This window comes from Sceloporus occidentalis, unplaced genomic scaffold (genome assembly GCF_023333645.1).
Source record: "Sceloporus occidentalis isolate IW3139 unplaced genomic scaffold, rSceOcc1.0.p SCAF_3, whole genome shotgun sequence".
Lineage (NCBI taxonomy): Eukaryota > Metazoa > Chordata > Lepidosauria > Squamata > Phrynosomatidae > Sceloporus > Sceloporus occidentalis.
In genome coordinates this window covers 122,673,308-122,690,625 of record NW_028316983.1, presented here as the reverse complement: position 1 = coordinate 122,690,625, position 17,318 = coordinate 122,673,308, and the positions used below count along the sequence as shown (strand labels likewise).

The 17,318-nt window shown below is 40.2% G+C and overlaps 1 protein-coding gene across 5 annotated transcripts in view; it reads right to left on the bottom strand.

Annotated features, from left to right (window-relative positions):
- Positions 1–17,318, bottom strand: part of LOC149316693 (kinesin-associated protein 3) — a 135,186-nt gene that overhangs the window by 96,329 nt on the left and 21,539 nt on the right. For all 5 annotated transcript variants that reach the window (XM_089516048.1, XM_089516049.1, XM_089516050.1 and 2 more), the window contains 5 exons: positions 17,058–17,199; positions 7,576–7,675; positions 6,720–6,844; positions 2,405–2,503; positions 1,318–1,496 (listed from right to left, as the gene is read on the bottom strand). In XM_089516048.1, the coding sequence (XP_089372174.1) occupies positions 1,318–1,496; positions 2,405–2,503; positions 6,720–6,844; positions 7,576–7,675; positions 17,058–17,199 (645 nt within the window). The remainder of the gene's footprint in view (positions 1–1,317; positions 1,497–2,404; positions 2,504–6,719; positions 6,845–7,575; positions 7,676–17,057; positions 17,200–17,318) is intronic.

Here is a 17,318-nt window from a genome sequence, read left to right as displayed (position 1 = left end):
AAAAGCTGTCAAGACGGATCTTTTCCGGCAGGCCTTTCCTGAATAAAAAGTGCCCGGCCACAGAATGTTCTGCCAAGACTGCTCTGAATGACAATTTGAAAATTGATTCAAAGTGCATCAAACTTCTATGAATTTCGTTTCCGTGTATCTTGTTGTTCCCCATACGATAAGGAACCACATAGTACAACTCCCATATACGCGAAGGTGCATTCCAAGACACCTCCATGGTAACTGAAACCGCTGATAATAGGGAACCCTATTATGTTCAATTTCTCTACTCCCCACTCCCAGCACACTCATAGGAACAAAGCTGCTTTGGAGTGACACTATGAGGTGCATTTGAGGCATACAATCAGGTTTTAGAAAATGTATTTTTCATGTTATCTACCACCATGATTCCAGAGCTATACAGTGAAGTGGACAACTGTAAAAGTCTTATTCTTTTTAGGAAGAGTTCAGAAATGGAAACCAAGTAACTACGTATGCAAAAATTCTGTTTCTCTAGAATAGGGGTGGCCAACTGTGGAAAGCATCAACTTCATCCTCTACTACATGATATAATTACCAGGTTCTGCCTTCTAACACCCTCTAGGGTAATGGAGGTCACTTTCACCATGTTTTATGGGGCCCACTGCCCTTTTGGGGGGCCAGGAGAGGCTTTTTTTTAATAATGGGAGAGAGAAAAGCCACGTCCTGTTCCACCAAAAAACAACAACAAAAAAACAAAAAAAAGAGTCTGCTGGGCTTAAACTGGGGGGGGGGGGGGGGGAGTTGGAGAAAACACCCTCTATGCTCACTAGAGGGTACTCGGAGGACAAAACAATGAGGGGATGGGGATTGTACAAGAAACCTCAGTGCCTGGGAGCCTCAACAATAGTGCGTGTGCCCAGCAGGCTAAGGTTTCCCCAGCCCTGTTCTAGAATAATGTTAAGAGGCATGTTCCTGTATCAACATATGAAGCTGATGTATATCAGGTGAGATCACTGGCATAATCTACCATGCTTGGCTCTGGCTTTTCAGTATCTTAGGCAAATAGCACTGCACCTTACAAACGGAAGTAAGAGGGAATGAATCCTTGTTTCTTTTGAACAAAAGAAATGCAATGTACCACTTAATTATGACTTTTCCCCATGGGGCATATGATAAAGTAAAGGCACCGATGCATTGTAAGCTATGTCAGCTAATGCTACATCAGATGAAAGCCACACAAAGATGTAGATTCATTTACAAACTGATAACAGAGAATAAATCTTTTGGCCTTTCAGTGGGTATCTTCCTTAATATAATAATGCTTCCTTAGAGTGATACAAAACATACCATATCATTTTTGTTTTCCATAAAAATGCTGAGTTTCTTCAGAAATGACACTACGAGTATCAGCAATTCAAAGTTATCCCGGTCCAGAGCTTTCACTAACATGCGGACAATATTCTTGTTTCTCATCTTCAGCTCAGTACGAGTGTCCTCTGCCAGATTCAGCAACAAATAAAGAGCAACTGGTACATTAAGAATGAGAAAAAAAATCACACTGAGAAAATGAAAAAGCAAAAGTCATCTATTTTATAATCAGATGAGATATTCCCCAATCTCTTTTTCCCATTATTTAAAAAGATCCCATCCTCCTTAGGGGAATATTGGGGATCAAACTACTCTCATTCTAATATTAATTGTTATTACTACTAATGTAACTATTAACAATAATTTATATCCTTTCAGGATACAAATACATCCAGGGCAGCTTATAACAGACAGACAGACAGACAGATATATATATATATATATATATATAGAGAGAGAGAGAGAGAGAGAGAGAGAGAGAGAGAGGGAGGGAGGGAGGGAGGGAGGGAGGGAGGGCAATAAAATTATAGTCAGTATTAAAATATGACCATCTATAAGGATCCATCTTGCAAGAGAGAACTGATGGTTTCTCTCATATGATGGGACATACGAGAGAAACTGGAGCAGAGAAATCTTGCCAGAGTAGTTGCCTGACACATTCTTGCCTTCTTTGCCTGTCTGCCTGCCTCTCTCATTTGATTAGTATTGATATGTAGTGTCACATTTCACTACTGTACCCCCATTCTTAAACAGCTGTTAGATCTGCTGTTCTTCGTGTGGTTGCTAGCTGCTGTCTGATCTTTATATTCACCATATGATGTGCTTTTCAGACACCTGCTTTATGTTACCTGAAAGTAAAAGCCCCACTTTCAAATGAAAAAAAATTGTGAAAAATTGCTTAACTAAGATGAACATATGAACAGAATATCATTTCTGAGTAACACAACTAGTTCTATTGTTCAGAGTGATGATATATACAATCACTGATCCTTTTCTACAATTTTCCATTAAAAATGAGAAAGTAGCCATTCTACACATTCATCACTTGAGAACTAGGAGTTTGTACCTCGAAGCAGCTGCTCTTGCTTGACAACCAGCCCCTGGTACTTCTTAAAGGCTTTTTCATATTCTTTTTTCAGGATTTGATTATCAGGATCTTCATCAAGTGAATTTTTGGAGTTAAGGATGTGTTCAATATGAAGGGTTGGGGGGGGGCGGTCTTGAGATATCTGTCACTGCTGACACAGCATTCCCCAGAGTTACTTCACCAGGGATGACACCCTGCACTGGTGGCAGGAGATGCCAGTACTTGAAAAGTCCAATGCAGCCACCTAGAATGTCACGATGCATGAGAACATGGACATTGAAATGGCAGCAGGAGGCAGGATCCAGAGAGGCAGCAGTGAGTTCAAAAGGGAGGAAGAACAGAGAGGAAGATATGGAAGGGGAAAGAAGGAAAGGATACCAGGAGAAGGAGAGTGGATGGAGTGGCCAAGAAGAATGGAAGTGAAGATGAGGAAGGTGGTGAAAAAAGCAGTTTAGGCCCAGTAGAGACCCTTTTTTATAGGAATGGAAAAAACAAGAACAAATGAACTTCAAATAGTCAAGTAAAAGCAGATCATGCTAACTGAATGCTGAGAGATAGGGATAGGACAGAGCACCATGAAAGGCATCTGGATAAAAATTAAAGGTAAAAGAAACAGGAGAGATGTTATTGTGGGAGTCTACTACAGACCATCAAGTCAGACTGAGGAATTGGATGATGCCTGTCTAGAAGAGATGGCCACATACTCAGAAAGGAGACATGTAGTAGTGATGGGCAATTTCAACTATCCTAATATCTCCTGGAAGTCAAACTCAGCCAAAAGTTCCTCACTTATCTGGCAGACAATTTCATGCTTCAAAAGGTGTAGAAGGCTACAAGGGGATCAGCTATTTTAGCTCTCATCCTAGCCAGTAGTGATAACCCAGTTAATGGTGTGGAAGTGGCAGGATTCTTTGGTGGGAGTGATCACATTCTCTTGGAGTTTGTTATACAGTGGAAAGGAGTAGCCAGGCATAGTCAGACATGCATACTAGACTTTAGGAAAGCTGATTTCAGTAAACTTAGGGAAATACTGGGGGTGATCCCATGGTCAGGAAAAGTAGAAGAGAAGGGAGTTCAGGATGGATGTAAGTTTCTCAAAAGGGAGATACTGAAGGCACAATTTCAAGGAAGAGAAAAAATGGGAGACGTCTCAAGAAACCAGGATGGATAACTAAAGAACTTTCAACTGAGCTAAGTTTTAAAAGGGACATGTATAAGAAATGGAAAAAGGGGAAAATCACAAAAGAGGAATTCAAAGAAATTCCTAGCACGTGTAGGGGAAAACATAGAAAAGCTAAAGTACAGAATGAGCTCAGGCTTGCTAGAAAGATTAAGAACAATAAAAAGGGGTTTTAGGGTTATGTCCATAGCAAGAGGAAGAAAAAGGAAATGGTAGGGCCACTGCATGTAGAAAATGGTGAAATTGTAACAGGGGACAGAGAAAAGGCAGAATTTCTCAACACCTTCTTTGGGTCAGGCTTCTCACACAGGAGAAATGGTACTCAATCTGAGGAAAATGGAGCAGAGGATGCACTAGGGGAAATGGGGCCCAAAATAAACAAAGAGTTCGTACAGGAATACCTGGTTAATCTAAATGAATTGAAGTCTCCAGGACTTGATATTGAAGGGTATTAAAAGAAATGGGTGAAGTAATCTCAGAGCCACTGGCAATAATCTTTGAGAATTCCTGGAGAGGTCCCAGCAGACTGAAGGGCAAGTGTTGTCCCCATCTTGAGAAAGGGGAATAAAGAGGAATAACAGGTTGCTTACCTGTAACTGTGGTTCTTCGAGTGCTCATCACACAATAGGGGTTTGCGCCTGCACACAATAGGGGTTTGCGTCTTCCGAGCTGACAGCATTGCGCTCAGATGAGCCCTTCCTAATTTTTCACAAGTAGAAAGTGGTCCTCTAAGGTGGTATCTCCTTTCCACCTTTCTCAGGACATTGTGTTGCCCGCATTCTAGCCAGAGCCTTCCATGCCTCTGGAAAAGATTGTGCATACACTTGATGTTTGCCATGCTTTGGCGTTTTATGTTCAATGTTCTACTGAGTTCAGGTTGACCACTAAATTGTTTGTTATGGTGGTCCTAGGAAAGGCCACCCTATTTCTTCTCAAAAAGGATTGCCCAGACCATTTTGCTGGCTGATGAACTTGCCAAACGCCCTTCTCCTATTGATGTGCACCCACACTCAACCAGGGCTGTCTCTTCATCTACTGCCTTCCTCAGACACACCCCTTTATCTGATTTCTGCAAGGGAGCCATGTGGTACAAACCTTGAACGTTTATCTGGCATTACCATCTTGATTCCAGATCTCTTCAGGATGCCAGCTTTGGACGTGCCATTCTCTTTTCAATTCTGCAGTGACCTTCCCAACTGCCTCAGGTAAGCTTTTTAGTCACCCTGTTGTGTGGGGCACAGAGACCACAAAGTAGAAGAGAACAAGTTGTTTACCTGTAACTGTGGTTCTTAGAGTGGTCATCTGTGCCCTCACACAAACCAAACCTACCTCCCCTCACTCAGGTCCTGCTAATTTTTTGCGGTGGATATGAACTGAAGGTGGAGCTGGATTAGTGGGATTGGGAATACTCAATACACGGGAGTGGTAGGGGCCTCCTGCCAATCTGCTCAGCTTTTCAGCTTCCCAATGGGAACTCTGTGCAGATGTAAACCCCTATTGTGTGAGGCACAGAGACCATGAAGAAGAACCAATTAATTACTGCCCATCAATGCTAGGAAAGATTCTAGAGCAGGTAATGAAACAGAGGGTCTATGAATACCATGATCGCAAAAAAAAAAAAAAAAAAAAAAAAAGCCATCATTGGTTTCTCAAAAACAAGTCATGGCAATCTAATCTTATCTCTCTTTTTTGGCTAAAATTACCAGTTTGTTAGATTAAGGTAATGCTGTGGATGTAGCACATCTTGGTTTCAGTGAGGCCTTTGACATGGTTCCTCAAGATAGTCTTGCAAACAAGCTAGTAAAATGTGGGCTAGACAATGCAACTGTTATGTGGATTTGTAATTAGTTGACCACTTGAACCCAAAGAGTGCTCAGCAATGGCTCCTCTTCATCCTGGAGAGAAGTGACCAGTGGGGTGTCACAGGATGGTGTTCTTGGCCCAATGCTGTTCAATATATTTATCCATGACTTGGATGAAAGAATACAGGGCCCGCTTATAAAATTTGCAGATGACACCAAATTAGGAGGAATAGCCACTATATGTCAGCAATGGCAGAAAAAAATGAATTGTACAAATAAAGAATAGATGACACCTGGTTTGATAACAGTACTTGTGAAAGAGATCTAGGAGTCCTAGCAGGCCACAAAATGAACACGTCAACAATGTGATCCAGCAGCTAAAAAGCTAATGTGACTCTAGGCTGCATCAGTAGAAGTGTAGTATCTAGATCGAGGGGAGTAATAGGAGCACTCTATTCTGCTTTGGTCAGACCACACCTGGAATACTGCCTCCAGTTCTGGGCACCACAATTAAAAAGGGATGTTGAGAACTGGAGAAACCAAAATGGTGAAGGGAACTGGAGAAACCAAAATGGTGCAAGTTCTGGAAAATATGCCCTATGACTAGTGATTTAGAGGCTATACAGACCACGCATACAATGCATGTACCGACACTGCCCCCAGGCTGGCATGATGACACAGCACCAAAGGAGCCCCGAAAACTGTGGTACGGGTGGCTGTGGCGTCCTTTCCACGCTCCTTTTTGCGCCGTGGAAAGCCGAGATTGGGGCTGCAGCATGAGGCTGCTGCAGCCCCAATCTGACTCTAAAAGGGATGGCCTATACAGCCCTTATGGGAGCTGGGTATGTTTAGCCTGGAGAAGAGAAGGTTATGATATGACGTTGAAATATTTAAAGGGGTGTCTTACTAAGGACGGTGCAACCTTGCTTTTTGCTGCTCCAGAGACTATGACACAGAGCAATGGATGCAAACCATAGGAAAAGAGATTCCACCTCAACATTAGGAAGAACTTCCTGATCGTAAGAGCTGTTTGACAGTAGAATATGTTACTTCAATGGGTGGTGGAGTCTCCTTCTTTGCAGGTATTAAACACTGGCGTGATGGCCATCTGGCCACCTGTTGAGTTGCCTTGATTGTGTATTCCTGCATGGCAGGTGGTGGTACCTAATGAATTTTGAGGCCTCTTTCAACTCTATGAATCTATGAAATGAATATGGTGTTGTCATGAAACTCTTTTTACTGCAAGATCCCCATGTGTATTATAAAAAATAAAATTAAATTGAATTTCACTAATATCAAAATTAAAGGATATCAGCTTTCTTCTTCTTGATGAGTTCTTCCTGCCACAGCTCATGTCTCTTCAGCTCATGATCAATAATGTTCATGCAAAGAGCTCCAATTTTATAGTGAGTGATAAGCCCATGAAATTGAGAAAAGCTGTATTAAGAAAAATAATAATGTAAAAACTCAAAAGTAACATGGTTGGCTTTAAATTGAAACATCTAACACTATTTGGCCCAATCACATAGTTCAATGATTTAGTAATCATAGCAGGGTTTTATTCCACACTACACTGAGAGACAATTTGTCAGTAATTTGAGTGTTGGACTAGGACTCTTGGAAACCAGTGTTTGAATACATGGGTGATCTTAGGTCAATCACATTCTTTCAGCTCAAGAAGGCATTGGCAAATCTCCTCTGAATAAATCTTATCATGAAAACCCTATGTTAGTGTTGTCATAACCTAAAAGCATATAATAACAATAGCAAAAACAACAACAAGAACAACAACAATTTCTCCACTGACAAATAAAACTGGCACTCTGGATCCATTGTCCCAAATGGTGGCACATGCATGTGGCCATGCCACCATTAGGGACAGCCCACATTGTCCTGTGGCATCACGTGCACGCAGCCGCACCACCATTAAGTACCATTATTTCCAATGGCAGTGTGACTGCATGCATGCACACCAAGGGACAATGGGTGCTGTCCCCAGTGGTGGTACAGCTGTGTGTATGCACTGCCATTGGGGACAACGCGAGCTTGCCATCTGCGGATTTTGGTATCTGTGGGGTGGTGAGTGGAACGGATCCCCCATGCATACCAAGGGCTGACTGTATTACATTTTTCAAAATACAGCGGTATATGTAGTAAAATAAACATACCTAGAGAAGCAGAAAAAAATATAAATGATATTAGTAGCAAGTTCTACGCTTTGTTTCCAGTCTTCTCGCAGAACTCTGGCCAAAGCACCCAGTGCAGTTTCTATAAAATGAGCAGAAAGTGTGATCAATCCCAGCAGCAGATGCAATATATTCAGCTAATTTCTTTTTGTTTAAACCAAACAAACCCAAATGATGCACTGTTAATACATCTTTTATCTCATATCTAGACCAAAAAGCAGACGCTTCTAATAAGCAAGAATAAAGTAAAATCCCAACCTCACATATACACTGATGAAATCAGAGTTGGCTGCCACTGAATGAAAAAGAATCCTCAGTCTGTAGGAGAGAGCTCAGTGAAAATGTCAATGAAGCATGCAACTAAAAGGAAACAGAAACCAAATTTTCTCTCTAAGGCAAGAGCAAGTGATCTGTGTTTTGAGGGTCATGCTTGCATCTCTTTCTTAAGGCTTGGGGCGTGGGGGCTTGGCCATGTGCTCTCTCTGAGAACATGGTCTGGGGGCGAATAGCTTGTGGGGTGGGGCTAGGTGACAGAATCTCTATATGCCTCAGTCCTTTGAGCTCAGTCTTTGAGGATCAGCAGCACTTTGTAGTGCGTACGGTAATATTAGTTAGTTGAACAGGAACTCCAGAACAGGCAAGGCTAACATGTCTTTTGCATAGCCATGGTGGAAGATACAACATAAGGTGAGCTTGAGTCTGGTATTCATGGGGCAGTCCTGGAAACAAATCCCAGTGGATACCAAGGGCCCACTGTATATGCATTTATTCTAATTTTTTTAATTTCCAATTCTTGTTTAAACCAAAGCCAAATAGAAAATAAAATACACTTGTCCCTCCACATCTGTTGCTTTGACTCTTGCAGATTCTATGTATTTTATTAATACGTCCTCTCTAACAATATCTAAGTACACCAGCAAAACTCTATGGTCAACTTTGACCAAAGGTCGCCCTGAAGGACCTACAGATTCCTAGAGAGAACATTCCACTCAACACTTCTAGCTCCCCCAGCGCAAATCTGAGGTCTATATCTGACAGATGTTGACCACAGAATTGCACTGGAGGACCTAGAGATTCCTAGAGAGGTGTTCTCTCATGTAAAAATATAGTTTTTGTTATTTGCGGTTTTTCCATATTCACAGGAGTCCTGTGCCCCTAACCCCAGTGAATATGGAGGGATGAGTGTAATAGACAACAGCAACAATTACAAACCAACATATATGCTTATTATAGCAGCATTAATATAAACATTAAAAGATATACATAAACTCAAACACAATCTTTGTCTTCCTGATCTGATAAGACCCAATTCGCTCATTCCTTTTTTCTAATTTCCCCATGATTTCTATGTCTCAAGCAGTCTCTCATTTTTTATATATTTTACATCTTTATTGTTAAATCAGTATCTTAGCTTACTGTCAAAACTATGGTTCTGTCAGGAAAATGTGTTAAAATTAAAAGAGTAAAAAGGGAAAAGTTGTTAAATTGAAGTTGATAGATTTAGATGTTTATGAAGGTAGTTAGTAGTGTGATAGCTATAGGTGTTGATGATGGTACAAGGGGGAGGCTGGGATGAAGGGAGATGGCAAATGTTTTGAGAAAAGGAGGCTTGGAATATGAGAGGGGGGCTAGGCTGGGAATAGGAGGCGGGAGTGAGTTTTTGCGCCTGTAGAGGGGGTGGAGCTGGCAAATAATGTTGGTTTAATATAGTGACTGATGTTTGGAAAACTTTAGATCTGACTTAAACACTGTCTGGTAAATTTCTGCCTGCGTGTCTTCAATAAAGTTTTCTTGGTTTTCAAACCCTGGACTGATTGCTGACTCACAGTTCTATATTTGCAACAGACTGACACCTGCCGAACTGACTCAAGTCCACCAATTTGAATAACTATTGTTCTCTTTGTGGGAACCTATCTGGTTTTCCAGTTTTGGGCTAACAATATTCTGGCAGCAGTTACTATATATAAAATGATCTTTCACTATTTTTTTCACTGTTGCATTTTGTTATCTTACTTGTTATATTTAGTGATAAATCTCAGTTTTCACTTGAAAATTAATTTTTAGTATCTTGTATATTATTGTATGAATGTTTCCTCAATATTTTCTAACTTTAGGGCAATTCCACCACATGCAGAACAAGAGCCAGTCAACTGTTGACACTTCCAGCATTTATTTTGTTTTGTTTTGTAGACCTTAAACATTTTTAAAGCATTTAAATGCAATCGTTGTGTCACTGTAAGATTTTTTTTCAGATACAGTGTGCCCGCGCTATAGGTGGGCGCCCCATACGAAGCTTCCTGCTTATGCGGAAGCCACACGATGGGAGAAATGGCGCATGCACACGCGGCACACACACTCTCCCGTGCCACAAGCACAAGCCCTATTCAATTGACTGGGACTTGAGTATGCACGTTTTTCAGCTTATGCGGAGGGGCGGGGGTCTGGAACGGATCTCTGCATATGCCAAGAGACCACTGTATTTTTCTTTCAGATCTTGACAGCATGTAAATTGTTGTGTCTTTCTTCTTGTTTGTGTCCAGTTTTTAGCATCAATTTCTTCTCTTATGTCCTGAGCCCATTTCAACACAGGAACAGAACACACAGGCAGGAAAAAGCAGCTTAAACCTGCTGTCATGGACTGCCCATGACTTAGAGGCACAGTCAGAGGACTCACAGACTCTGGCGGGTTACAGACCGCCACTTTGCGGCAGTCTGCTGCCGCCACCGTTTGCTCCGTGCAGGAGCAGCAGCAGCCACACTGCGCGGCTCCCGCACGGACCGAAAAAGAAGCTCCAAAATGGAGCTTCTTTAAGCTGCGCCTCTATGACATCGCGAGGCGCCAGGGGTGGACTCGCGATGTCATAGACGCTGCGACACGTGCGGACGCACAGCGTCCGATATGTAAATATGGCGGCCGCCATGTGGAACAGCCGCCGCCATATTGTACGTACAGAATACGTACTAGGGTTAGGGGGGTGCGGAAGCACCACCCCTTCCTAACCCTAGTACGTATTCATTACGTACTAAATGGCGGTGTGTAACCCGCCTCTGAAGACATGGAGGAGGCTGAGAGAGGGGCAGATTTGGGGCTGCCTGGATCAGCAGTCCTTGAGCAGGCTCAGGAAGCTGCTGAGGGAGAAAACAGAATCAATGGATTCTAGGTTGCAGGTGGTAGGACCTATGGAGAGAAGGCAGGTCAAGGAGTCTTTCAGGAGGTCTTCCAGGCTAGAAGCCAAGAGGAGAGCTAATAGGTTTCAGCTGAGAGAAGCAGACACCTTTTAAAAGACTTCCAACTGTAGAGGTTCTTTGCAGTCAACAACCAGTCTTGTTGTTTCTGTATTCAAGTTATCTGATCCCTGGACTTGCCTTGTGATGATGCTCTTACCTCTGCCCTTTGCTGTGACTGATGGACTGGTATTGTGTGATCCTTGGACTGGGCTCTGGACTATTCCTTTGCATATTCCCCTGCTGTGCTGCCCACTGTAGAGGTAAGCAGGACACCTGCTTTTCCCAAAAGTGGTTCAAAATCCCAATGTCCACACTGGCTGCCGCATGGAATGGCATCGAGCTATGCCGCTAGGTAATTTGCCACCTCCCCACTGTCCATGTGTAACATTGCACTAACACTCCACTGCCACCTGCCTGCTGTCTAGATACCATCCCACTGGATGGCCACCCCTTTGAATGCCCACACAGTTGCATCTCTGATCTTCTACCCATATAGGGCATCAGAGCCTAGTAAAACACTGGCAAAGCACAATCATAAAGACCCTCTTCCTACATGCCCCCTTCACCTGTTCCCCCTCCTGGGCAGTCTGATTTGTGTATGTTGTAATTATATCCATTGCAGATGTCACACTCTCTCTTTTTTGCATTGCTGCCCTGACAGCTTGGGTACAGTAGCTCCGTCTTTTTTTTTAAATGCTCACTTGCACTGGTGTGTTTATATGCAGCTTTAGGGTTAGGATTAGGATACATTACTCCTTTAGAACAATCTGGTATCAGGGCATTTATAAGTCGAAGGTGTGCATTCTCCAAGCTAAATCGGAATATTCTGGGTTCTTTTTGCTCTGGTTTTTAGCTCTGGAGTGTAGCTTCAATACGGTTTCCGCGTGCTTTGGAGGCATGTGTCATCTAAACACCCTGTCTTCAAAGTGGGTGGAAATGGCTTTATTTGGCCTGTCTGTTTCATCTCACAGTTTCTTATATTTGCTCTTGTTCTAAGTCTCTTTCTAACAGTAATTTATAAAATATTGTGGGTTTTTTCACCTTCTTTGCTGAGAAGAATTTTATCTAGTTAACTTCTCTCATCTTCAAAATCTTCTAAATTGGAATCCATTTTATATCTTTCTTTAAGTTGTATCAATGTTAACCAATGTATTTTGGGTTCCAGCTCCCCCAATTCTTCCAATAGTTTCATTCTGTAGGCAGTTTTGTTGGTCCTTAGTTAAAATATCCTTATATCCAGGCCAACTGTGAAATAATTTCCATCTTCCCTGCAATGCTTCTTGCATTCCACCCAATGTGGTATCTTCCTTTTTTTAATTTATCCCATCGAGTTACACTGAGTTTCTAATGTAGTGATTCTCAAAATCCCTGTGGACTTTCACCTTTCCATATCAAAGGTACACGCATCAGCCACATTTTATTTTTAAAACATTCTAACATTATTAGAATGTGATTCAATCTGATATCTAGTGTGATTCAATCTGATATCCAGGTGATTGCATTAGCCTGATAAAATAATCTCAAGTATGGTAGGTCACATCCTCCATTTTCTCTTTTATTAATCAATGTTTTCCATTGAATTTGTGGCTTCTGGCTGGCCCAGTTGAAATTTCTCAAGTCTTTCTGCCACCGAAGAAATGGATTTTCATTAAAGATTACTGGGAGATTTTGAGACAAAAACTCTGTAAAGATAATCTAAAGGGGCAATATGGGAACAAGAGGGTCAAATATGTTTAGTAATAGTATATTGTATAATGTATAGTTATGTTTGTTTGTATGTATGTTTATTTGTGATTGTATTGTTTATTTGTGATTGATTTATGTGTAAAGTGGAATTCATGTTTTTAACCTTTGAAGAATTATTAATTATTAATTATTATTAATAAAAGAAATGAATTATTAATTTATTATTATTAATAAAAGAAATGAATCAAGTATAATGACCTACCATTACAGATCTAAGTAAATACTTACTAAGGTTTGAAATTCTTTATTACAGTCATAGACCAGCATCAATATAAGATATAACATAGGAGAATAAAATAATACACATAAAAAGATTGCTTGGGATAAAAATCTGCCAACTAAAAATGTAAATAATTCATTTCCATTACATTTAAGATAGCTTCAATTAAAATAAAATGAACCTTTATGGGCTTCCGCCCTTAAGAAATAATAAAAGTAGATTAGTGAGATCAGATTTTTACCAGACCTGCAGTACCAGACATGACACAATATTATGTATTTAACTTTGATCAGTTGTTTTTTACTTACAAGTGATTGCTAATGCAGAAAATTGAGCCACTTTATAAGTTATAAGCGAGTTCCAATCTGATAATAGGTAATTTAAGTAAAAAGCTTCAGATCTCTCAGGTACATTCAAAAGTATAGGAGTGATCAAATCTCTGCAAGCATTGCCATAAAAAGGGCAGTGAAACAATACGTGTCCAACATTTTCTATATCTCCTGAGTTACAGGGGCATGTTCACTCATTAACAGGAGTCTTACTAAATTTACCCTCCAGTAATGCTGATGGTAGAATGTTTAATCTAGTCAGTGCGAAATATATCTGGGGATCGATAGGTTCGTGATGTAGTTTGGCACAATAAGTAGTCCTATACTGTCCCAATAAGTAAAATAGTTTACGGACTAAGTTCTATGGTTTTGGAATTCTGTGTCCTTTATGCACTGCAGAATGGCTGTTTTAGCTTTAGAATATCCCATAGACTGAAAGGCGTTAGTCCTGAGTCCCAGATTTTGTAGTTTTGCAGTCAGAGTTTTTCCATTTAGATAGGAAAGTATCTGCCAAAATTAATGGCGTAAGTCCCACAGGAAGAAAAGCCAGAAAAGCATCAATATTCAGGCCTCCATAGAAATTTGTCCTGAGTATTACATTTGGGATGCATGTTGGAATTCTTGTAATTGCTCTTAAAAATTTGGTTTGTGCTACTTCAAATGAGTTGTAATCATTAAGTGTGTACTCCTGACAGCCATACAGCATCTTGGAAATTATTTTGCTGACAAATACTTGGATGGCTGTGGGTACATATCTGCCACCTTTAGAATAGAAAAAGGAAAGAAGTACTTTGGTATTTCTTTGGGCACTTGTGATGGCATGCTTCGTTTGCAGAATCCATGATCCTGTTGACTGGAAGGTTATCCCTAAGTATTTGTATGAGGTAACCTGATCTATTTGATGGCTGTCGATCTGCCGTTTATGTTTGGGCTTTTTCTTATTAAATATCATAACCTTTGTTTTGTTGTAGTTTATGGTCAACAGTTCATCTTTACAGTAGGTAGCAAGAGCGCTTAAGAGGCGTCTCAGACCTATTTTTTGTCTGCGACAGAAGCACCAGATCATCGGCATATAATAGCACAGCTATCGGCCTATCTGCTAAATGAGGAGGGTGAGAATTTATCAGTTCCAAATGATGAACTAAAGAGTTGATATAGAAGTTGAATAAAATGGGGGCTAGTATACAGCCCTGTCTTACTCCAACATAGGTGGGTATTTTTCTTGTTAAATGTCCGGCAGGGCTACATCAGACTTTCATATAGGTATTTTCGTAAAGCTTCTTCATAAGCACCACAAATCTCTTATCGATATTATGAGATTCCAATTTTTTCCAAAGTTTTCCCCTTAAGATTGAATCGAAAGACCTTAATTAGCTGGTGCATACTTTTCTGAGAGATGTTGAAGAATAAGCCCATGGCCAACTGTGCTTCAACTGTTCTAAATCCAGCTTGCTCGTCAGCAAGAATGTTTTCTTGATCTATACAGCCCTGGAGCTTTTCATGCAAGTACAAAGCATATAATTTGCTGATAATACTTAGCAAGCTGATAGGTCGGTAATTTGCCGGGTCAGTTCTCTCACCTTTTTTATAGATTGGAATAAAAATAGCTAAACCCACAAATATAACAAAACCCACAAATTATTCCATTGCTAGAATTCTTATTGCTCAAATGGTCCAATAAATGGGTTCCATACTTTCAAAAAGGCATCAATTGGATTATCCTTTAGGACCCACATTAACTGGGCAATCTGAACCAGTTTAGTAACCTTAACCACCCATTCTTGTTGTTGATGCTTCCATCCATTGTCATGTTTGAGCAAACAATATTCTTCACATTACTCATATTACACAATTCCAACAATAATATTAATAAATAAAAGCTTTATTTTTACCCCGCCTCTCTCTGTCAAAGACAATCGAGGCGGCTTACAGTTAAAACAAGTACATATCCCATATCCCAAACATTCCCTCCGCCCAAATAACAATTCATCACGATTAACATTAAAAACAATACAATTAAAATAATCAAGGACGAGCAGAAGGGGCACAAGTACTTCCACTGTGTGTGCCCCGTACACACCCGATTCAATGCTATGGGGCTTGAATATTGGTGAGTCTCCATTTTCGTGGAATGGGTCGACTATAATTTCATTCTCATTTATCTTGAGCCTTCTCATATAATGTCCTCTCAGTATTTCATCTCTGTCACTTTTTGGAGTAAAGCCAGTTATCACATCTTTTTCCTCTGCACATTGGCAGGGTTCTTCTAACAAAGGAATTTATTCTGAATCATTTATGAGCTGTGCCACATCCCCTACAATAATCTGTTTTAAATCAACCATCTCCTCTGGCACAGATCTAAATCTAATCTGAGTTTTCTTGAACTTCAGGTTAATCAACATAACTTTGTCTTGCATCTTTTTCAAATCTTGCCCTAAATGTGCAATTCTACTAATATTGTCAGAGATGCTCTATTCATTTTTAGAGCCATTAATCTCTTTAAACTTACCCTCAGCTACGTATTTAAAAATGTCACAGTTCCACTGATATATCAGGTCTAGCTTGTCCATTTTCTATTCAATCTTGCATTCTAAGGTCAGGATGTTATCTAAAACTTTATTCAAATTCGCCATCTGACTGAATATCTCAGAAAGGGCCTGTTGTATCTTTGCTAATGGGATCATAGAATTATAGAATCATAAAGGTGGAAGAGAACTCAAGGGTCATCAAGTCCAGTGCCCTGTCATGCAGGAGGATCATAAATTTACCTCCTAGAAGTGGCCATTTTATAGAGTTTTATGGCATGCTTTAAAGCTCTGTACTTTATTAGGTTAGAGATGGTATTTATTTTCCACTTTTTACTTGACTCTTAAAATCTTAAGTATTAAAAATATTGAGCCTAGTTGTTCTCTGATGAAGATTGCCAGTTAATTTAAACTTCAGTTTTTGAGTTGTAAAATGTCCATCCCACACAGAGATACTTTAATTTTGCAGTTGTTTCTGTAACAGGCATCAGAGGAAATGTCAGAGATTTATGATGCAGTTCATTTGTATTTAACTCAGACTTTAGGTATGTCCCTGTGTGTGGGGGAGTCCTCCTTCCTTGTTCTTCCAGTTAATCAAATTGTAAAATCTTACTTGGAGGCACACTCAGTTTGGACAGCTTGCTGAAACCATTCCTTCTTTCCTGCTTCACAGTGGAGAGATTCTACTCCCCTGGCTCATGTCTCCCTCCAAGCCTTCAGCTCAAAACCAAGGCAAAAGTCTCCAAGAGGCTATGATTCTTCCTTTTGGGAATTCTTTCCATATCTTTATTAACATAAAGCTAGTAATAATCCTGCAAAACCGGGGCAGTACCATGTTCATGCTGCTAACAGTCAGTCATCTATGGTCCACAGATTTCTTACATAATTTTTAACCCTTGCATTTCAAAAAAGTAGAGGTCATACAAACTTAGTGCAAAGATTAGGAAGATGTTAGTCCACTGCTTCTTTTCAAGCTGTGATTTATCCAAAACTGTTTCTCTTTTGCATTAAACTCATTTGTACATTTTGAAGATAACCCAAAATTATAATGCCATGTTAATTTTACTTTGACAGGCATTGCAAGATACCTCCCCTACTTTAGAAGCCAAATAATACTAGTGGCAACGTAACATTCTGATTACTCAAATCAGATGCCCATTGATAGCAAACTCCAACGCAAACAGTTTAAAGCTCAACAGTCATGGCTTCAGCCTCCTACTGTCAAGACAGCATTCATTCAAGGTTTGTAACAATCTGAGCTAAAATAATTAAGTGAGCCATTGTTATACACATGCTTAGTGAGCTATTTAAGAATAAGTAACCATGCTGTCTGCATGCACACAGACTACAAAGCTCCCTTCATTCATTGAAGAAAAAGTTGATCCAGTGTTAGTATTAATCTTAATTTAAAATTACCGTTAAGCAGAAGTTCTTCCAGATTATCAGGATTCCTGGCCAGCTGCAGAATAAGTGCAGAGCCATGGACTTTATCAGAAATATCTTCATAAAGTAATTCGATATATTCATCAATGTCATTGATATTTGCTACTTCATCAATCTGAAAAAATCATGCAGAGAAAAAGGGAAACTATTAAGAAAACTGCAGGAAATGAACTGCAAATAATTATTTGGAAAATTAAGCATGAATCCAGTGGGTCTCACTATATTCAAGAGGAA